The following is a 23,311-nucleotide window of genomic DNA, read 5'->3' as shown; positions in this document are numbered from 1 at the left end:
TTAATATTAAATGTGTGCAGTAGGGTTGGGGGATATTTGGGGAGACCTCTTCTACAACATGCTACTCCAAATAACTCGATATCCGATATAATCGTTCCACACCGTTCATGACTAGATATCTAGTTAAAGGTGTAGCTAGTCACTGGTAGGTTAGTCCTGTAATTTGAATTTCCTTTGAAACTCAATTAAATTGATTTAATTTACAGGGGGGCAATTAAGAGGTAAGGACTAACCTACTAGTGATTAGGCTACACCTTTAACATCAGTTTTTCCATGTTCTAAAGTTGATGTTGGCAGCCTGGATGCTGATGAGGTAAATTTACAGGTAGAAGGTGTGTGTTTATCATGTACTCTGTGAAGGCATGTTTTCTTTTTACCGTATCCTCTGTTTGTAGAACTCCACATCTCCGTCGTCTTTCTTCATCTTCTCTTTTCCCTTTTTCCCTGAACCCTTGTCTTCCTCTGAGCTGTCGGGGTAATACTCCTCGTCACGCTCTCTCCTTCTCCCCTTCTCCCCCCCTTTTTCTTCACTCTTCTTCCTGTAGGGCTTTAACTCATAGTAGTCAACCTCATCCTCCTCTCCCCAGCCCTCATCTCGGTCCTGCCTCTCTTCTCTCTCAGGGTCCATCAGTTCATCACTGGGGAGGTACTCAGACCCCTCGCTGTCCATCTCATCTCCCCCAGCTTGAAGCTTCGTCCTGGGCTTGGGGATCAGCGTGACCCTCTTAGCCGGGGCCTTAGAGTGGGCCTTCAGAGCGGTCCTCTGCAGCTTACGCATTCTCTTCTGGAGCTTCTTATCCACAGAGTAGGAGGGGAGAGCCTAGTAATGGTATGAATGATAAGCATAGTCATAATAATAATAATCATGAAATGCATTAAGATATAATGCTTTTCACCATAAGTATCCATAGAGTCACAGATTCAGGAATTAATGGTACCTAAATCTCCACACACACACACACACACACAATCACGCACCGCTTCGTTGGTCTTTTTCCCTTCCTTGCCCACAGCAGTCTTCTTCTTCTGCTTTAGGGGTGCAGGTCTCTTCCTGTCCACTGCCATCTTAGCTTGGTCCGCCAGGTACTGAACAATAACAATAAAACAATCAATCAACCTATCAACCGATCAACCAATCAATGAAAAGAAATGATCCACCTACAGCGTCGAAGCCAGAGTTTTCAGACAGCATGAACTTGCGTGGTTCCTTCTTCTCCTCCTTCTGAGGGACCCTCGTTCCAAACGGTGTCATGTGACCCGTCCGGATTAGCTCCTCCCACTCAGTCTCCTGTTCCGGCATCAGCATACTGCCCAGAGTAGATGGGCCGGGCTCTGTTAGAACAAAACAGGTTCAATGTTTTAACATACTGTTTTACCCACATTATATGTATATACTGTATTGTAAATCATGGCTCGTCCTATTATAACTACTGCTGTACACACATGTTCTATTCATATACTGTCCGTACACAGCATTATATATAAACTGAACAAAAATATAAATGGTCCCATGTTTCATGAGCTGAAATAAAAAAAATCCCAGAAATGTTCCATATGCACAAAAAGCTTATTTCTCTCAAATGTTGTGCACAAATTTGTTTATATCCCTGTTAGTGAGCATTTCTCCATTGCCAAGATAATCCATCCACCTAAAAGGTGTGGCATATCAACAAGCTGATTAAACAGCATGATCATTACACAGGGAGGGAAAATAACAATTTAATCCATTTTAGAATAAAGCTGTAACGAAACAAAATGTGAAAAAAAGTCACAGGGTTTGAATACTTTCTGAATGCACTGTGTAATTTGGTCTTTCTCCCATTCTTCTCTGCAGATCCTCTTAAGCGCTGTCAGGTTGGATGGGGAGCGTCACTGCACAGGGATTTTCAGGTCTCTCCAGAGATGTTCGATCGGGTTCAAGTCCGGACTCTGGCAGGACCACTCATGGACTATCAGCCATCCTGCGTTGTCTTGGTTGTGTGTTTAGAGTCATTGTCATGTTGGAAGGTGAACCGTTGCCCCAGTCTGAGGTCCTGAACTCTCTGGAGCAGGTTTTCATCAAGGATCTCATTGTACTTTGCTCTGCTAAACTGTCCCTCGATCCTGACTAGTCTCCCAGTCCCATGTTTCTCATGGCTGAGAGTCCTTTAGGTGTCTTTTGGCAAACTCCAAGTGGGCTGTAATATGCCTTTTACTGAGAACTGGCTTTCGTCTGGCCACTCAACCATAAAGGCCTGAATGGTGGAGTGCTGTAGAGATGGTTGTCCTTCTGGAAGGTTCTCCCATCTCTACAGAGGAACTCTGGAGCTCTGTCAGAGTGACCAACGGGTTCATCCACCTCTGGCCTGCTCACCTCCCTACCACTGAGGAAGTACAGTTCCCGCTCAGCCCAGTCAAAACTGTTCGCTGCTCTGGCCCCCCAATGGTGGAACAAACTCCCTCACGACGCCAGGACAGCGGAGTCAATCACCACCTTCCGGAGACACCTGAAACCCCACCTCTTTAAGGAATATCTAGGATAGGATAAAGTAATCCTTCTCACCCCCTTAAAAGATTTAGATGCACTATTGTAAAGTGGCTGTTCCACTGGATGTCATAAGGTGAATGCACCAATTTGTAAGTCGCTCTGGATAAGAGCGTCTGCTAAATGACTTAAATGTAATGTAAATGTAATGTAAATGTTCTTGGTCACCTCCCTGACCAAGGCCCTTCTCCCCCAATTGCTCAGTTTGGCCGGGCGGCCAGCACTAGGAAGAGTCTTGGTGGTTCCAAACTTCTTCCATTTAAGAATGATGGTGGCCACTGTGTTCTTGGGGACCTTCAAATGCTGCTGACATTTTTTGGTACCCTTCCCCAGATCTGTGCCTCGACATAATCCTGTCTCGGAGCTCAACGGACAATTCCTTCGACTTTATGGCTTAATTTTATACATTTTAGAACAAGGCTATAACATAATAAAATGTGAGAAAAGTGAAGCGGTCCGAAAACTTTCCAAATGCACCATATATAGAGTAGCAGTCAAAAGTTTGGACACACCTACTCATTCAAGGGTTTTTCACCCCGCTCCTCCGCTCTCTCCACTGGCTTCCAGTTGAAGCTCGCATCCGCTACAAGACCATGGTGCTTGCCTACGGAGCTGTGAGGGGAACGGCACCTCAGTACCTCCAGGCTCTGATCAGGCCCTACACCCAAACAAGGGCACTGCGTTCATCCACCTCTGGCCTGCTCGCCTCCCTACCACTGAGGAAGTACAGTTCCCGCTCAGCCCAGTCAAAACTGTTCGCTGCTCTGGCTCCCCAATGGTGGAACAAACTCCCTCACGACGCCAGGACAGCGGAGTCAATCACCACCTTCCGGAGACACCTGAAACCCCACCTCTTTAAGGAATACCTAGGATAGGATAAAGTAATCCTTCTCCCCCCCCCCCTTAAAAGATTTAGATGCACTATTGTAAAGTGGCTGTTCCACTGGATGTCATAAGGTGAATGCACCAATTTGTAAGTCGCTCTGGATAAGAGCGTCTGCTAAATGACTTAAATGTAAAAATGTAAATGTCTTTATTTGTATTTTTTTCTAAATTGTGGGAAATAATGAAATAACACATGGAATCATGTAGTAACCAAAAAGTGGTAAACAAATCCAAATGTATTTTACATGAGATTCTTTAAAAGTAGCCACCCTTTGCCTTGATGACAGCTTTGCACATTCTTGGCATTATGGCAAGAACAGCTCAAATAAGCAAAGAGAAAATACAGTCCATCATTATTTTAAGACATGAAGGTCAGTAAATCCAGAAAATGTCAATAACTTAGAACATTTCTTCAAATGCAGTCGCAAAAACCATCATCAAGCGCTATGATAAAACTGGCTCTCATGAGAACCGCCACAGGAAAGGAAGACCCAGAGTTACCTCTGCTGCAGAGGATAAGTTCAATAGTTACCAGCCTCAGAAATTGCATCCCCAAAAAATGCTTCACAGAGTTCAAGTAACAAACATCTCAACAGCAACTGTTCAGAGGAGATTGCGTGAATCAGGCCATAAATGTATTTATTTCATTTAACTAGGCAAGTCAGCTTAGCACAAATTCATATTTACAATGGCGGCCTACCCTGGTGAAAGCCGAACGATGACGGACCAATTGTGCACCGCCCTATGGGACTCCCAATCACGGCCGGATGTGACTCAGCCTGGATTCAAACCAGGTCCTGCAGTGACGCGTCTTGCACTGAAGCAGTGTCTTAGAACACTGCGCCACTCGATTCATTGTCAAATTGCTGCAAAGAAACCACTACTAAAGGACACCAATAAGAAGAAGACACTTGCTTGGGCCAAGAAACACAAGCAATGGACATTAGACCGGTGGAAATGTGTCCTTTCATCTGTAGTCCAAATTTGCGATTTTTGGTTCCAACCGCCATGTCTTTGTGAGACGCAGAGTTGGTGAATGCATGACCTCCACATGTGGTTCCAACGGTGAAGCATGGAGGAGGAGGTGTGATGGTGCTTTGCTGGTGACACTGTCTGATTTATTTAGAATTCAAGGTACACTTAACCAGCATGGATACCACAGCATTCTGCAGTGATACGCCATCCCATCTGGTTTGCGCTTAGTGGGACTATCATTTGTTTTTCAACAGGACAATGACCCAACACACCTCCAGGCTTTGTAAGGGCTATTTGACCAAGAAGGAGAGTGATGGAGTGCTGCATCAGATGACCTGGCCTCCACAATCACCCGCCCTCAACCCAATTGAGATGGTTTGGGATGAGTTGGACCGCAGAGTGACGGAAAAGCAACCAACAAGTGCTCAGCATATGTGGGAACTCCTTCAAGACTGTTGGAAAAGAATTCCAGCTGAAGCTTGTTGAGAGAATGGTTGAGAGAATGCCAAGAGTGTGTCATCAGGGCAAAGGGTTGCTAATTTGAAGAATCTCAAATATAAAATACGTTTTGATTTATTGAACACTTTTTGGTTACATGATTCCATATGTGTTATTTCATAGTTTTGATGTCTAAACCCATGAATGAGTAGGTGTCCAAACTTGTGGTAATAATATATATACATATACAGTTGAAGTTGGAAGTTTACATACACTTAGGATGGAGTCATTAAAACTTGTTTTTCAACCACTCCACACATTTCTTGTTAACAAACTATAGTTTTGGCAAGTCTGTTAGTGAGTCAGAAGTTTACATACACTAAATTGACTGTGCCTTTAAACAGCTTGGAAAAATCCAGAAAATGGTGTCATAGCTTTAGACGCTTCTGATAGACCTTGAAATACATCCTACCTTCCAACTCAGTGCCTCGTTGCTCGACATCATGGGAAAATCAAAAGAAATCAGCCAAGACCTCAGAAAAAAAAATGTAGCTCCACAAGTCTGGTTCATCCTTGGAGCAATTTCCAAATGCCTGAAGGTACCACCTTCATCTGTACAAACAATAGGACGCAAGTATAAACACAATGGGACCACGCAGCAGTCATACCGCTCAGGAAGGAGACTGTCTCCTAGTGGTGAACGTACTTTGTGCGAAAAGTGCAAATCAATCCCAGAACAACAGCAAAGGACCTTGTGAAGATGCTGGAGGAAACAAGTACAAAAGTATCTATATCCACAGTAAAACGAGTCCTATATCGACATAACCTGAAAGGCCGCTCAGCAAGGAAGAAGCCACTGCTCCAAAACCGCCATAAAAAAAGCCAGACTACGGTTTGCAACTGCACATGGGGACAAAGATGGTACTTTTTGGAGGAATGTCCTCTGGTCTGATGAAACAAAACTAGAACTGTTTGACCATAATGACCATTGTTATGTTTGGAGGAAAAAGGGGGAGGCTTGCAAGCCGAAGGACACCATCCCAACCGTGAAGCACGGGGGTGGCAGCATCATGTTATGGGGGTGCTTTGCTGCAGGAGGGACTGGTGCAATTCACAAAATAGATGGCATCATATGGGAGGAAAATTACGTGGATATATTGAAGCAACATCTCAAGATATCAGTCAGGAAGTTAAAGCTTGGCCGCAAATGGGTCTTCCAAATGGACAATGACCCCAAGCATACTTCCAAAGTTGTGGCAAAATGGCTTAAGGACAACAAAGTCAAGGTACTGGAGTGGGCATCACAAAGCCCTAACTTCAAACCTATAGAAAATGTGTGGGCAGAGCTAAAAAAGCGAGTGAGAGAAAGGAGGCCTTACAAACCTGACTCAGATACACCAGCTCTGTCGGGAGGAATGGGCCAAAATTCACCCACCTTATTGTGGGAAGCTTGTGGAATGCTACCCGAAACGTTTGACCCAAGATAAATAATTTAAAGGCAATGCTACCAAATACTAATTGAGTGCATGTAAACTCCTGACCCACTGGGAATGTGATGAAAGAAATAAAAGCTGAAATAAATCATTCTCTCTACTATTATTCTAACATTTCACATTCTTAAAATAATTTAGAGACCATAGAGTACGGCAAATGTGCAAAGAATGGGACAGGGCAACCAAGATCCCTCTTGTGAGAAGTAACTCACCTTCGTCCACATCGTCCTCCAGCAGTAGCTCAGCCTCTATCTTCAGTGTGTCTTCTCCCCCCAGGATGGCCTGTAGTCTCCTCTGCTTTGCTCTGATCTTCTTCAATTGCTTCTCCTGCAGAGAGACATCTTCATCTTGAATATCATCATCATCATAACCAGCCCCATCATCACTTATAAAGGACAGGAGGAGCATCAAATCAGGAGACAGAATGTGCTGTCCACAAGAGGATCTGCAACAAGTGGACACTAGTAAACTTAACAAGAGCTAATCCATTGAAGAACAGTGGATCACGGCTTACATAGCACAGCCGCATTCCTTACAGCAGTTTTCCTCACCTTGTTCTCTTTCTGCCGTCTGACAGACTCCATCTTCCTGTTAATGTCTTTACTGGAAGTAGCATAGGGAGTCAGCTGCTCTATGATCTTATTAATATGCTTCAGAGCTGCCATACATGACCTGGAACACACACACATACATTAGTACAGAACTGACACATGTGCAGCCTGACCGATACCTGCTCAAACTACAATTATACCCCAGCACCTCTTCTGTACTCTACTGCTCTACCAACCCAGTTCTAACCCCTAGAGTTAGCTAGATTAACCATCACCCAGCCTAGCCAAAGGCCATACCTGACATCGTCTAGTACAGACTGGTACTCCTTCTCTGCCTCGGCCCTGGCTGCAGCCTGGCTGGCTTCGTGTATGGCCTGGTCCACCTGCTGCAAGACCCCCTGCTCCAACACATCCTGGTCGTACACGGCGACACCCAGACCCTGTAGCTCTGCAGCCCCGGAGCTGGCACTCACAGCCTGGATAAGCTGACGGTCAATATGTAGCAGGGCTCCAGACTTCTTAATGGCTAAGAACAGAGTACAGACACACACAGTCACTGTCACTAAGAACAACAGAGGAGTAATGATATAATGGCACCATAGGTCTCCACACGTTCTCCTAACCAATTGTTAGTTATAACTTGTTTGTACATGTTTCTGCCACCTTCTCTAATAACCGAAAATAGCTTCTAGATGTCAGGACAACGATTACTCACCTCGTGCTAGCGAGTCGGACGTGAAGGATTTACTTCAGACTCCCGACAAGGCCCAAATCCCCGTAATTCGCATGAGAAAGAGACAGATATCGGGGACGTAGGTCGGGGTGCCTTATAAGGATCCGACAGACGAGTGTGTAATCTGTCTCTACCATCAGTCCTATTAGCCAACTTACTTGGATAACAAAATAGACTAGCTACGATCACGAATATCCTACTAACGGGCAATTAAAAATGGTAATATCTTATGTTTCACAGACTACAAAGGGAAGCACAGCGGCGAGCTGCCCAGTGACACAAGCCTACCAGACGAGCTAAATTACTTCTATGCTCTCTTCGAGAAAAGCAACACTGAAGCATGCATTAGAGCATCAGCTGTTCCGGAAGACTGTTTGATCATGCTCTCCGTAGCCGACGTGAGTAAGACCTTTAAACAGGTCAACATTCACAAGGCCAGACGGATTACCAGGACGTGTACTCCGAGCATGCACTGACCAACTGGCAAGTGTCTTCACTGACCTTTTCAAACTGACCCTGACGGAGTCTGTAATAACAATATGTTTCAAGCAGACCACCATAGTCCATGTGCCCAAGAAGACTAACGTAACTTCAATTTGCATACCACCCCAACAGATCCACAGATGATGCAATCTCCATTGCACTGCATACTGCACTTTCCCACCTGGAAAAAAGGAACACCTATGTGAGAATGCTATTCATTGACTGCAGCTCAACATTCAACACCATAGTGCCCTCAAAACTCATTAAGTTAAGGACCCTGGGACTTAAACACCTCCCTCTGCAACTGGATCCTGGACTTCCTGATGGGCAGCCCCAGGTGGTAAGGGTAGGTTACAACACATCTGCCACACTGATCCTCAGCACAGTGGCCCCTCAGGGGTGCATGCTCAGTCCCCTCATGTATTCCCTGTTCACTCATGACTGCATGGCCAGGTACGACTCCAACACCATCATTAAGTTTGCCGATGACACAACAGTGGTAGGCCTGATCACAGACAACGATGAGACAACATATAGGGAGGAGGTCACAGACATGGTCGTGTGGTGCCAGGATAACAACCTCTCCCTCAATGTGATCAAGACAAAAGAGATTATTGTGGACTACAGGAAAAGGAAGACCAAGTACGCCCCCATTCTAGTCAAAGGGGCTATAGTGGAGCAGGTTGAGAGCTTCAAGTTCATTGGTGTCCACATCACCAACAAACTCATGGTCCAAACACACCAAGACAGTCGTGAAGAGGGCACGATAATGCTCATTCCACCTCAGGAGACTGAAAAGATTTGGCATGGGTCCACAGATCCTCAAAGAGTTATATAGCTGCACCATCAAGAGCATCCTGACTGGTTGCATCACTGCCTGGTGTGGCAACTGCTCTGCCTCCGACCATAAGGCACTAGAGGGTAGTGCGTACGGCCCAGTACATCACTGGGGAAAAGCTTCCTGCCATCCAGGACCTCTATACAGGACAGGTGTCAGAGGAAGGCCCTACAATTGTCAAAGACTCCAGCCACCCTAGTCATAGACTGTTCTCTCTGCTACCACACGGCAAGCGGTACTGGAGCGCCAAGTCTCGGTACAAAAGGCTTCTTAACAGCTTATCCCTTCAAGCCATAAGACTCTAAACAGCTGATCAAATGGCTACCCAGACTATTTGTACCCCCCTTTTACGCTGCTACTACTCTCTGTTATTATCTATGCAGTCACTTTAACTCTCCCTACATGTACATATTACCTCAACTAACCTGTGCCTCCGCACATTGACTCTGTACCGGTACCCCTTGTATATAGCCTCGCAACTGGTATTTTACTGCTGTTCTTTATTTATTTTTCACTTATCTTTTTTTTAATTTTATTTTTTACTTAACACTTATTTTTCTTAAAACGGCATTGTTGGTTAAGGGCTTGTAAGTAAGCGCTTCACTGGAACATTTGATTTGAGTTTGAGACTATCCATCTTCTTACCACTGCTGCCCTCCCCAGATCCAGTGCTATCTGGGCAGGCCATTGCAGGCTGCTCAGTGTCCCCCTGGCTGGTCCCAGTGATGGAGATTGAGCATCCAGCGGTTCCTCTGTTGGCCCCATCCTCCTCCATTCCTCCGGGGGTGAGAGCAGCACTAGCCGGGTTGGAGAGGATAAGAGGAACCTGGTTCTCAGTATCTTCTACTGGCATCCTGTTGCATCTTGAGACAGAAAGATAAACCCATCTGATTCAACTGCAGTGCAAATACAGATACACACGGGGAAAGAGATGTCAACAGATTGCAAAATTACACATAGCTCTTTGATCTGGAGCAATGGCTATCCAGTTCAGAGACTATTTCAACTCTAAACTACACACTTACCAGCAGCTAGATAACTAAATAGAATATGTCATGACTTGATTTGAAAATGATCAATTTAGTTATGCTGTAGTTATTCTACTAGATTAGGTCCAATAGCTAACGTTAGCTAGATTACAAACTCATCATTTGAACGTTAGCAGAGTTGGCTAACTAACGTTAGTTAGCTATGTAACGTTTGCTAGCTAGTATCAATAACGTTAGCAGTTCACTCTGGTTTTATTTAGAAACTACAAGTTGCAACCTTACTAACTAGTTACATTCCCGAGCTAGTTGCTAGCTAATTAGCTAGATAGTTGTGTAAGGAACGTTGTCGAGAGCAAATGCATTGTTGACAGCAAAAGAGTCTAGTCTCGATCAATGAAACGAGGCTGATATAACGTCTCAAAGTTCGCCCATTTCACCACTTACATTACAAATACATCGAGATACAAAAAGTAATGTTAATGTCTTTAGCCAAGCTATGATACTTACAAATCGCCAAGTTACATAACATAGCTACCTGGCACTCCTATTGTGATGCTTTCCACTAGATAGCACAGCCACAAAGTCGAATGGGCTATATCGTATACTTTTTTATACAAAGGTATGAAAACAAAAATGTGCTTTTTAGTCTTAATTTAGGGTTAGGTATAAGGTTAACCGTGTAGATAGGTTTAAAATTAAATTTTAAGAAGATATTTTTTTTTCTTCTTCGATGAAGTTTAACGGCGGTTGGTATCCAATAAATGTGGCATTACCACCACCTACACTTATTTTCTATGGTATATTGGCGATTACACATCCCACGACCTACTATGCGGCGTGGAAACAGCGTTTCTTCTTCTTCGATAGGTGTTTAACAACGGTTGGCATCCAATTGTAATTGTGCACTACCGCCACCAGCTGGACGCTGTATTGTATAAGAAACAAAAAAAAAACATTTCGGGAAAAGGGTAAAGGACATCATACAAAATAAAGCTAAGAAAACTAATCACACTTCTTCAATAACATTCCACTCCAAAATACATCTCTAAACAGGCTCAGGGGCCTGTGATGATGGTACATTCACTGACAGGATTTCTTGCAACACCGCAGCAGTGAAATCATGAAGACCCAAAAAACGTTCAGCAGCATTCACAGTGACTCCAATTTTCTTAGACTTCTTCTCCACTTGTGCTGTACAGTTTATGACCATTGCAATAAACAATACAAAGTCCACCTTTTTAACAGGTAGCATTTCACTGTCCCTCGGTTGATGAGAAACCTTCAAATCAAATCAAATGTATTTATATAGCCCTTCGTACATCAGCTGATATCTCAAAGTGTTGTACAGAAACCCAGCCTAAAACCCCAAACAGCAAGCAATGCAGGTGTAAAAAAACTCCCTAGAAAGGCCAAAACCTAGGAAGCCAAAACCTAGGAAGAAACCTAGAGAGGAATCAGGCTATGTGGGGTGGCCAGTCCTCTTCTGGCTGTGCCGGGTGGAGATAATAACAGAACATGGCCAAGATGTTCAAATGTTCATAAATGACCAGCATGGTCGAATAATAATAAGGCAGAACAGTTGAAACTGGAGCAGCAGCACGGTCAGGTGGACTGGGGACAGCAAGGAGTCATCATGTCAGGTAGTCCTGGGGCATGGTCCTAGGGCTCAGGTCCTCCGAGAGAGAGAAAGAAAGAGAGAATTAGAGAGAGCATATGTGGGGTGGCTAGTCCTCTTCTGGCTGTGCCGGGTGGAGATTATAACAGAACATGGCCAAGATGTTCAACTGTTCATAAATGACCAGCATGGTCTAATAATAATAAGGCAGAACAGTTGAAACTGGAGCAGCAGCACGGCCAGGTGGACTGGGGACAGCAAGGAGTCATCATGTCTGGTAGTCCTGGGGCATGGTCCTAGGGCTCAGGTCCTCCGAGAGAGAGAAAGAAAGAGAGAAGGAGAGAATTAGAGAACGCACACTTGGAACCTTCATTGGTCATGGTGGCTCAACTACTATTGTTTCTTCCCTGCCACTCAGACCTTCCAATTTTCTCACCGCCTCCAAATTGGACACACGCTGGACACTCCTTACCCTTGCCAGCTCATTCTCCTTCACCCTAAATGGCCAAGAATTCAGGCTCTTGCTCACATCCACAGTTGCAGCAATTCCCTTCAACTGGCATACGATATTCTTCCCTTCTGCACACACTTGACACATGACCAACTCTTTTACATTTATGACACTGAAGGGGCTTGTGCACAAAAGCTCTTACAGGGTATCTCACGAATCCTAACTTGATTTGAGAAAGGAGAGACTCTTCATCAAAGAACAGTAGGATGGATGAAGTGAACTTCTTTTCTCCATCCACCATTACAGGTCAATATCCATGCAGGCAACATTCCACTCCAATATCTTTTTCAGTCTTTAAAACACCCTTCTTCTGTTCCAAAACATTCACACAAAAAAATAAGACCTGTTCTTGTTAGTCTTACCAAATCCACACTTTCCTCCAACACGTTCCAGATTTTCCAAGTAGCATTGATCCAGAACCCTGACTCCGGCCAAAAACGAGTCCAGTGGTTTCCTATTTTCCAACATAGCATTCTTAACTTCTCTTGTTTTCATTTTTCATCGCCAATGTAACCCACTCATTCTCACTTTATTTACTATTAGCTTCACTTGACTCACTATCAGTTGCAAACAAAACCTCTGTTTCCGCCATCTTCCGTCCCGTCCTCAGTTCCGCTTCACATCTGCAAAAGGATTCCACAAAAAAAACTTATATTTTGTCTGGCAGCAAACTTTTGCTATAGTTCGATTGACCGCTCAGACTTTTGCCACCACAATTTCCTTCGCCCTTACAGGGCCCTCCAGGAACCCAGGATCACGATCCCCACCAGAACTGCAACACCGCTAGTTCTTCTACACGCCGTTCTTCAGTATACTCTGTTCGTCTGAACACACTTTTCTGATACACGGCCAAATCCTTTACAATTTTTTTACACAGCGGTAGTTTGGGGACGCAAGCTCTTACGGCAAATCTTTCATAACCAAGGTTCACGTACTTAGGTAATTGCACTTAATCAATAAAACGACAGGACCGACAGACCTTCTTCTTTTTCTCCATTCAGCCTGCGGGTCAGACGCCGGGCACCAACCACACCAGGAATTCTCTTCAGGTATTCAACCTAAACATCCGTCTTCACTCCTGAGATGACTCCTTTGACGGGTGCTCTACTCCGAAGTTCAAAATACAACATTCTGTTGTCCGGATTTCTTTTGAGGCCAACTGCAATCTGCCTCTGCTCGTCAGCAATACAATGAATCAAAATAAGAACACTCCTGGTCACTCTGACAGACTCCAGTTTTTCCAAGCGAAAACTTTATTTTCAACACCTCAAACTAGTTTCCCACATCTGCATCGTTACTCAACAACCGCTTCCCAACAAGAAGTGATTCATTATCATTTAAGCACGAATCATCCACTCCAATTTCAGACAATTATCCTCTTTGTTCCAGTTTTTGATATTACTGTTGTCCGTTCAGAACATTCGTCAAATTTACTTGACCTGCTGCTTAACACCAAAACACCAAAAGAAAGATGCCCAGGCTCCCTGCTTATCTGCGGGAATATGCCTTTGGCATGCTGCAAGTAGGCATGAGGACTGCAGATGTGGCCAGGGCATTACATTGCAATGTCTGTGCTACAGGGAGAGAGGACGGACAGCTGATCGTCCTAGCAGTGGCAGACCACGTGTAGCAACACCTGCACAGGATCGGTACATCTAAACATCACACCTGTGGGACAGGTACAGGATGGCAACAACAACTGCCCGAGTTACACCAGGAACGCACAGTCCCTCCATCAGTGCGCAGACTGTCCGCAATAGGCTGAGAGAGGCTGGACTGAGGGCTTGAAGTCCTGTTGTAAAGGCAGGTTCTCACCAGACATCACCGGCAACAACGTCGCCTATGGGCACAAACCCACTGTCGCTGGACCAGACAGGCCTGGCAAAAAGTGCTCTTCACTGACGCATGCCTAAGGCACATTCACGCGGTTTTGTCTCACCAGGGGTGATGGTCGGATTCGCGTTTATTGTCAAAGGAATGAGCGTTACACCGAGGCCTGTTCTCTGGATCGGGAACGATTTAGAGGTGGAGAGTCCGTCATGGTCTGGGGCAGTGTGTCACAACATCATCGGACTGAGCTTTATGTCTTTGCGGGCAATCTCAACGCTGTGCGTTACAGGAAAGACATCATCCTCCCTCATGTGGTACCCTTCCTACAGGCTCATCCTGACATGACCTTCCAGCATGACAATGCCACCCTCCATACTGCTCGTTCTGAGTGTGATTTCCTGCAAGACAGGAATGTCAGTGTTCTGCCATGGCCAGCGAAGAGCCCGGATCTCAATCCCATTGAGCACGTCTGGAACCTATTGGATTTGAGGGTGAGGGCTAGGGCCATTCTCCCCAGAAATGTCCGGGAACTAGCAGGTGCCTTGGTGGAAGAGTGGGGTAACATCTCACAGCAAGAACTGTCAAATCATAAGAGTAAAAGCCTAATAACAAATAAAATAATAATATTAATAAAAACAAAAAACAAATACCTACCATTAACCCTACACTCAATTAAAACCTACCACCATACGCCACTATTTAAATCTATTTACTGTTACCTCAGGACAACAGCTTGAAAGGATAGGATACCACCACTTAACACATCCTGTAACTCTCCTGACGTCAAGTCTCGCACACCCTTATGCCTTATGTTCCATCCCTGCAGTTCAGTTGATAGCCATTGCTATAAATGCTAAAAATCCAACCTTTCTGAAGCATATATCACTTGTTGGCCTATCCCTCTGTGCTGGTACAGCTCTACTACTCACATCACTCCTCTCAGGATCCCTCCCCCTTGATCCATCTTCATCTACTTTCTTCACTGCCTCAGCATACAACAACTTCTGCGCTATTCTAAACCTGGAAACCTCAATCCTGCCTTTCTGGTGCTGGACATTTCTGATCCCCAGCCCCATGGGCACCCTTACAATTAACACATACTGTACCACTAATTTCCCCAATACTACACATTGCTTTGTATCATGCCCTTCTGCACACTGCACCCACCTAGGAACCTCCCTCCTACACACTGTTGCCACATACCCATAAGCTTGACACCTGTAACAGTGTAATGTATTCAACACAAAGCTCATATGGGATAACGTATATATCCTAACATCGCTTTGTCGGGCAAAGACAAAACAAAAAAACAACTCTAAATGACAGACACCACTCATGCCACCCTGTCTGCCGTCGCACCAAACAACGAGCATCACAAACACTCGGTGGAAGCCTCGCGCTCTGAGGAAGAGACATTTTAGAAATCGTCAGGGTTTATTACTTTGTGGTTGTGGTAACTAGTGACAACCATAGAGCCTTGACTTTCCCCACATTTTGTTATGATACAGCCTTATTTTAAAATGGATTAAATTGTTTTTTCCCCTCATCAATCTATACCACAATACCTCTTAATGACAAAGAAAAAACAGGTTTCTAGAAATCATGTATTAGAAATTAAAACTCAAATATCACATTTACATAAGTATTCAGACCCTTTACTCAATACTTCATTGAAGCACCTTTAGCAGCGATTACAGCCTCAAGACTTCTTGGGTATGACGCTACAAGCTTGGCACACTTGTATTTGGGGAGTTTCTCCCATGCTTCTCTGCAGATCCCCTAAAGCTCTGTCAGGTTGGATGTTGAGCGTTGCTGCACAGTTATTTTCAGGTCTCTCCAGAGGTGTTCGGTCGGGTTCAAGTCCGGGCTCTGGCTTGGTCACTCATGGACATTCAGAGACTTGTCCCGAAGCCACTCCTGCGTTGTCTTGGCTGTGTGCTTACGGTCATTGTCCTGTTGGAAGGTGACCATTCACCACAGTCTGAGGTCCTGAGAGAGAGAGAGAGAGAGAGAGAGAGAGAGAGAGAGAGAGAGAGAGAGAGAGAGAGAGAGAGAGAGAGAGAGAGAGAGAGAGAGAGAGAGAGAGAGAGAGAGAGAGAGAGAGAGAGAGAGAGAGGCCACAGTTTGGGGATGAGACTTCTGATTATATTTAATACACCCTATGTAAGATAAAATTAATACCTAGAGAGGTTTTATTAACAGTATTTTCTTTTGGACAACAATTTAAGCATACTTGTTTGTGAAGCAGTTGGATAACCAGCAGAGGGGGCTGTCAGAGAGGCTGGTGTCTGAGATTATTGATGAGAGGTATGCTTTTTGTCCAGGGAGGCGTAGCTGTAATTGAGAACCTTGGTTGTGGCAGTTAGGCAGCCGTGACGTTTTCGGAAACCAGACTGGAACTTGGAGAGGATGTGGTTATGGCTCAGGTAGTGGGTAAGCTGGGTGTTCATTATCTGCTCCAGGAGTTTGAAGAGGCAGGAAAGAATGGATAAACGCAGGTAGCAGATGGGATCAGTGATATCACCACATTTGAACAGTGAGTGAACATACAGTGCCCTCGGAAAGTATTCAGACATTTTGACTTAGGTTACAGCCTTATACTAAAATGGATTAAATAGTTTTTTCCCCTCATCAATCTACACACAATACCCCATAATGACAAAGCAAAAACAGGTTGTTAGAAATCTTTGCTAATTTATTACAAATAAAAAACTTAAATATCACATTTACATAAGTATTCAGAACCTTTACTCAGTACTTTGTTGAAGCACCTTTGGCAGCCATTACAGCCTCAAGTCTTCTTTGGTATGACGCTACAAGCTTGGCACACCTGTATTTGGGGAGTGTCTCCCATTCTTCTCTGCAGATCCTCTCAAGCTCTCTCAGGTTGGATGGGGAGCATCGCTGCAAAGCTATTTTCAGGTCACTCCAGAGACGTTAGATTGGGTTCAAGTCCGGGCTCTGACTTGTCCACTCATGGAAATTCATTGATTTGTCCCGAAGCCACTCCTGCGTTGTCTTGGCTGTGTGCTTAGGGTCATTGTCCTGTTGGAAGGTGAACTTTCGCACAAGTCTGAGGTCCTGAACACTCTGGAGCAGGTTTTCATCAAGGATCTCTATGTACTTTGCTCCATTCATCTTTCCCTCGATCCTGACTAGTCTCACATTCCCTGCCGCTGAAAATCATCCCAACAGCACTATGCTGCCACCACCATGCTTCAATGTAGGGATGGTGCCTGGATTCCTCCAGACGTGATGTTTGGCATTCAGGTCAAAGAGTTCAATCTTGATTTCATCAGACCAGAGAATCTTGTTTTTCATGGTCTGCGAGTCCTTTATGTGCCTTTTTGCAAATTCCAAGCTGGCAGCCATGTGCCTTTTACTGAGGAGTGGCTTCCATTTGGCCACTCTACCATAAAAGCCTGATTGATGGAGTGCTGCAGAAATGGTTGCCCTTCTGGAAGGTTCTCTCATCGCCACAGAGGAACTCTGAAGCTCTGTCAGAGTGACCATCAGGTACTTGGTCACCGGCCTGACCAAGGCCCTTCTCCCCCGATTACTCAGTTTGGCCAGGCATCCAGCTCTAGGAAGAGTCTTGGTGGTTCCTAACTTCTTTCATTTAAGAATGATGGAGGCCACTGTGTTCTTGGGACCTTCAATGTTGTAGACATTTTTTGGTACCCTTCCCCAGATCTGTGCCTCGACACAATCCTGTCTCGGAGCTCTACAGACAATTCCTTTGACCTCATGGCTTGGTTTTTGCTCTGTCAACTGTGGGACTTTATATAGACAGGAGAATGGGGTGTGTCTTTCCAAATCATGTCCAATCATTTGAATTTATGACAGGTGGACTCCAATCAAGTTTTAGAAACATCTCAAGGATGATCAATGGAAACAGGATGCACCTCAGTTCAATTTCGATTCTCATAGCAAAGGGCCTGCATACTTGTATAAGGTATTTCGTTTTTTTATGTTGAATAATTTTCCAAATTTCCAACAATCCCAAAAACCTGATTTCGCTTCCTCATTATGGGGTATTGTGTGTAGATTGAAGAAGGGATTAAAACATATATATATATATATTTTAGAATAAGGCTTTAACGTAACAAAACGTGGAAAAAGGGAAGGGGTCTGAATACATTCCAAATGCACTTTATACCCTGCAGAGTAAATGGCAAACATATCAATGCAATTAACTGTAGTTGTTTCCTCAGATAAATGGAGTAGTTACTATGAACTGCATTATGTTGTCTACAGTTTTACAACAGAGCCAGAAATGGTTGACGATGTCTTTAATCCAGACCAGAATGATGGATTGTCCAGAAATCTTTCCTGCCTGTGTTTGGTAGAACAGATAATACCAGGGAGAGAAAGTCCATTACACATGACTGCACTTCTACCCAGACACCACCTCAATTAATTAATCAGCATTACTAAAGAAATGGTAATAAGTGCCTGGTATGCATATCATTTGTGCTTAAAAAGACTACTGGACCAAAATCCTCATGATTAACATAGGCAATTTACATGACAGGAAAAGGGCCGATGTGCTAATAGGATGAGTCTACTATCAGAGCATAACAGTCATCTCATTTCAATTGTTTTGGTGCAATCTCTGAATGTAGTTGTGTCCAAAATCAGCGACACTTCCAGAGGCCACAGAGCAATCAGTTTTATTGGATGAGATTGTAATGCGAGCAATACCTCAAGACTAACATTAAAGAATTCTCAAGGTATTGCTCGCCTGAGATAGAGTACTTCATGATAAGCTGTAGACCACAATATCTACCAAGAAAGTTCTCATCTATATTATTCATAGCCGTCTATTTACCACCACAAACCAGCACTCAACGAGCATTATAAGCATTATAAGACCATAAGCAAACGAGAAAATGCTAATTCAAAAACTCTAGACCACCTTTACTCCACACACAGAGATTCATACAAAGCTTTCCCTCGTCCTCCATTTGGCAAACCTGACCATAATTCTATCCTTCTGATTCATTCCTGCTTACAAGCTAAAACTAAAGCAGGCTGTACCAGTGACTCGCTCAATACAGAAGTGGTCAGATGACACGGATGCTATGCTACAGGACTGTTTTTCGATCACAGACCGGAATATGTTCCGTGATTCATCCAATGGCATTAAGTAGTATACAACCTCAGTCACAGGCTTCATCAGTAAGTGCATTGACGACGTCATCCCTACAGTGACCGTACGTACATATCCCAACCAGAAGCCATTGATTACAGGTAACATCCGCACCAAGCTAAAGGCTAAAGCTGCCACTTTCAAGGAGCGGAACTATTCCGGACACTTATAAGAAATTCCGCTATGCCCTCAGATGAACCATCAAACAGGCAAAGCGTCAAAACATGACTAAGATTGAATCCTACTACATTGGCTCTGACGTACGTCGGATGTGGCAGGGCTTGCAAACTATTACGGACTACAAAGGGAAACATAGCTGCGAGCTTCCCAGTGACGCGAGCCTACCAGATGAGCTAAATGCCTTCATGCTCGCTTCAAGGCAAGCAATAATGAAGCATGCATGAGAGCACCAGCTGTTCCGGACAATTGTGTGATCACATTCTCCGTAGCTGATGTGAGCAAGACCTTTTAACAGGTCAACATTCACAAGGCCGCGAGACGGATTACCAGGGCATGTACACAGAGCATGCGCGGACCAACTGGCAAGTGTCTTCACTGACATTTTCAACATCTCCCTGACTGAGTCTGTAATACCCACGTTTCAAGCATAGTCCCTGTGCCCAAGAATGAGAAGGTAAATTGTCTAAATGACAACCATCCCGCCGCACTCACGTCAGTAGCCATGAAGTGCCTTGAAAGGCTGGTCATGGCTCACATCAACACCATCATCCCGGAAACCCTAGACCCACACCAATTCGCATATCGCCCCAACAGATCCACAGATAACGCAATCTCAATCTCACTCCACACTGCTCTTTCCCACCTGGACAAAAGGAACACCTACGTGAGAATGCTGTTCATTGACTACAGCTCAGTGTTCAACACCATAGTGCCCACAAAGCTCATCACTAAACTAAGGACCCTGAGACTAAACAACTCCCTCTGCAACTGGATCCTGGACTTAAAAATATATATATTTTTTTAAAGTATTATCCAGCAAGGCACTTAACCCCCAATTGCTCCAGGGTCGCCTACGCAAGCTCTCTGGCAATTGGGATATGTAAAAAAAAACTAATGGCACATCTCAAATGCACTGGTGTGTTTAAGGACCAATATCAACAATTGTTATTATCAGTAGAGCACGTAATTTGTAGTTACACTCACCGCATTTACTTTCTTGCCCAGATTTTTGCCGCGTGCCACATGTCAAGGGAATGAAGAATACAGAGTCCTTGTACTTTCCTTTCTCTGGATTTGTAAAGGAAGTAGGACAATACAGATTGGAATAATCACGTTCAAACTCAAAAACACACTTGGATAATTATGAACATGTCAACATGTAGGTGAAAATGATCAAATGTTGTGCAATCGCTTGTCAATGTAGGTCCTACATACACCTAGACAGAGATGCACTTACTCATTAGTGCCGAAATCTGCATAATGTGCGTCAGTGTAGATCTCCTTCAACTTGACCTCCGAGAGGAGCTCGTCAATTGCCCTAATAAAAGCCTGCGTTTCCACCACGACAGAGTTCCTCTGTGTCTCCCGCTTATCCACCGTGACAATGTGGATGATATCCTTCGACTCATTCTCAATGGCGATATACGTGCAAAACTGTACACAATAAACTATGAAAGGTATTGACAGATAAACAAATGAAAATCAAATCCAATTTGATTGGTCACAAACATGTGTTTAGCAGATATTATTGCGGGTGTAGCGAAATGCTTGTGCTTCTAGCGCCGACAGTGCAGTAATAACCTAACAAGTAATATCTAACAGTTTCACGACATATACCCAAAACACACGGAAATATAAGTAAGGAATGGATTAAGAATATATATACATGTACATGTATGTCAGAGCGGCATTGGACTAAGATAAAGTGGCATAGCATAGAGTACAGTATATACATATGAGATGGGTGATGCAATATTTACAAACAATCAAAGTGACTAAGATACCGTAGAATAGTATAGAGTACAGTTTACACCTATGAGATGAGTAATGCAAGATACGGAGACAATATTAAAGTGGCTAGTGTTTCATTCCCTTAAAGTGGCCAATGATTCCTAATCTATGTCTTTAGGCAGCAGCCTCTGATGTGCAGGAGATGGCTGTTTAACAGACAGCGGTATAGTATAGAATACAATACAGTGCATACATATGAAATGGGTGATGCAATATGTAAACACAATTTAAAAGTGACTAAGATACCGTAGAATAGTGTGGAGTGCAGTTTATACATATGAGATGAGTAATGCTAGATATGGAACATTATTAAAGTGGCTAGTGATCCATTTCTAAAAGTGGCCAGTGATTCCTAATCAATGTCTACAGTCAACCGCCCCTGATGTGCTAGTGATGGGTGTTAAAACAGTCGGATGGCCTTGAGATAGAATCTGTTTTTTCAGTCTCTCGGTCTCAGCTTTGAGGCACCTGTACTGACCTCGCCCTCTGGATGATAGCAGGGTGAACAGGCAGTGGCTCGGGTGGTTGATGTCCTTGATTATCTTTTTTTGCCGTATTATGGCATTGGGTGCTGTAAGCGTCCAGGAGGGCGGGAAGTTTGCCCCTGGTAATGCATTGGGCAGACCGCACCACCCTCTGGAGAGCTTTGCGGTTGTGGGCGGTGCAGTTGGCGTACCAGGCAATGATACAGCCCGACAGGATGCTCTCAATTGTGCATCTGTAAAAGTTTATGAGGGTTTTAGGTGCTAAGACACATTTCTCTAGCCTCCTGAGGTTCTCCTGCTTCTTCTTCACCACACTGTCTGTGTGGGTGGACATTTTCAGTTTGTCAGTGATGTATACGCCAATGAACTTGAAGCTTTCCACCTTCTCCACTGCAGTCCCATCGATGCGGATAGGGGGGTATTCCCTCTGCTGTTTCCTGAAGTCCACGATTATCTCCTTAGTTTTGTTGACGTTGAGTGAGAAGTTATTTTCCTGGCACCACACTCCCAGAGCCCTCACCTCCTCCCTGTAGACTGTCTCATCGTTGTTGGTAATCAAGCCTACTACTATTGTGATGTCTGCAAACTTGATGATTGAATTGGAGGCGTGCTTGGCCACGCAGTCATAGGTGAACAGGGAGTACAGGAAGGGGCTGAGCACGCACCCTGTTGGGCAGTGTTGAGGATCAGTGAAGAGGAGGTGTTGTTTCCTACCTTCACCACCTGGGGGCGACCCATCAGGAAGTCCAGGACCCAGTTGTACAGGGCGGAGTTCAGACCCAGGTCCTCGAACTTGACGATGAGCTTGGAGGGTACCATGGTGTTGAATGCTGTGCTGTAGTCAATGAACAGCATTCTTTCATAGGTATGCCTCTTGTCCAGATGGGACAGGGCGGTGTGCAATGTGATGGCGATCGCATCATCTGTGGATCTATTGGGGGGTAAGCAAATTGAAGTGGGTCTAGGGTGGCAGGTAAGGTGGAGGTGATATGATCCTTTACTAGTCTCTGAAAGCACTTCATGATAACAGAGGTGAGTGCTATGGGGCGATAATCATTTAGTTCAATTACCTTAGCTTTCTTAGGTACAGGGACAATGGTGGCCATCTTGAAGCATGTGGGGATTACAGACTAGGATAGGGTGTTGGCACTATTATGAAAAGTAGTGGCACATATATAAAGTGAAACACAATATACATATTCTTCTAATTTACCTGAGGAGTCCGTTCTCCCGTCAGCTAGAATAAACTACACACACAAAAAGGATGTTTAGTAATCAGAAAATGAAACACCAAAAGTAACGTGAGAACAAAATACAGTACAAAGCTAATACTATGTTGATGACATAAAATATACTACCACTTCATATATGGATGACACATGGCGGTCAATGACTTCGGCCCTCTTCTCCTGCCAAAACGTAGTTGTTTCCAGAGAGCAGAATGTTGGTTGCCACAATGAAGTCACCTGCCTGCATACTGTACTTGAAGGTGCGCTGTGAGTTCCATATAACAGAGCAGGGGAGAAAGTGGACAGGAAATAGATATTCAATAAACCTCAAATGTAGTCATGACGGAAACCATTTGCACAATTCAAGTCAAGCACATTGCAATAGAGGCATTCCACTGAGATGTTAGGCTGAAGTCTAAACAGGACAAACATATAATCTGTTGTGTAAATCTGGACTGTAGGAACATCTCGAGTCATTCCAAAATGACTGCTGTTCCCCATGAGTTCATCTTGAGCTCGAATGGTGAAACGCCATCACACTACACCAGTCACGTAGTCTTTGTATGTGCACTTGTGTATAGGAAGCTGAAAAAAAGTAGAAAGCTGCCA

The 23,311-nt window shown here is 44.3% G+C and overlaps 1 protein-coding gene and 1 long non-coding RNA gene across 4 annotated transcripts in view; both read right to left on the bottom strand.

The window, feature by feature from the left end:
• ercc6 (excision repair cross-complementation group 6) overlaps nt 1-10,837 on the bottom strand; it is a 51,998-nt gene extending 41,161 nt beyond the window's left edge. Inside the window, exons 1-8 of one of the 3 annotated variants that reach the window (XM_052498300.1) lie at nt 10,739-10,837; nt 9,566-9,783; nt 7,164-7,392; nt 6,867-6,987; nt 6,528-6,642; nt 1,163-1,332; nt 979-1,086; nt 378-820 (exon numbers count right to left, since the gene is read on the bottom strand). In XM_052498300.1, coding sequence (XP_052354260.1) covers nt 378-820; nt 979-1,086; nt 1,163-1,332; nt 6,528-6,642; nt 6,867-6,987; nt 7,164-7,392; nt 9,566-9,773 — 1,394 coding nt within the window. In that variant the 5' untranslated portion in view covers nt 9,774-9,783; nt 10,739-10,837. The other 2 variants (XM_052498298.1, XM_052498299.1) reach the window with 2 other exon arrangements.
• A 4,504-nt stretch (nt 10,838-15,341) lies between these two features.
• LOC118369415 (uncharacterized) lies at nt 15,342-21,996 on the bottom strand. Its single transcript, XR_004822599.2, has 3 exons — nt 20,182-21,996; nt 16,099-16,318; nt 15,342-15,846 (listed from the first exon to the last, which is right to left on the bottom strand). It is a non-coding gene; the product is annotated as an uncharacterized LOC118369415 (long non-coding RNA).
• Between the last annotated feature and the right edge of the window lie 1,315 nt (nt 21,997-23,311).

The sequence above is a fragment of the Oncorhynchus keta genome, chromosome 36 (genome assembly GCF_023373465.1).
Source record: "Oncorhynchus keta strain PuntledgeMale-10-30-2019 chromosome 36, Oket_V2, whole genome shotgun sequence".
Taxonomy (NCBI): Eukaryota; Metazoa; Chordata; class Actinopteri; order Salmoniformes; family Salmonidae; genus Oncorhynchus; species Oncorhynchus keta.
This window is presented reverse-complemented; position numbering and strand designations above follow the sequence as displayed.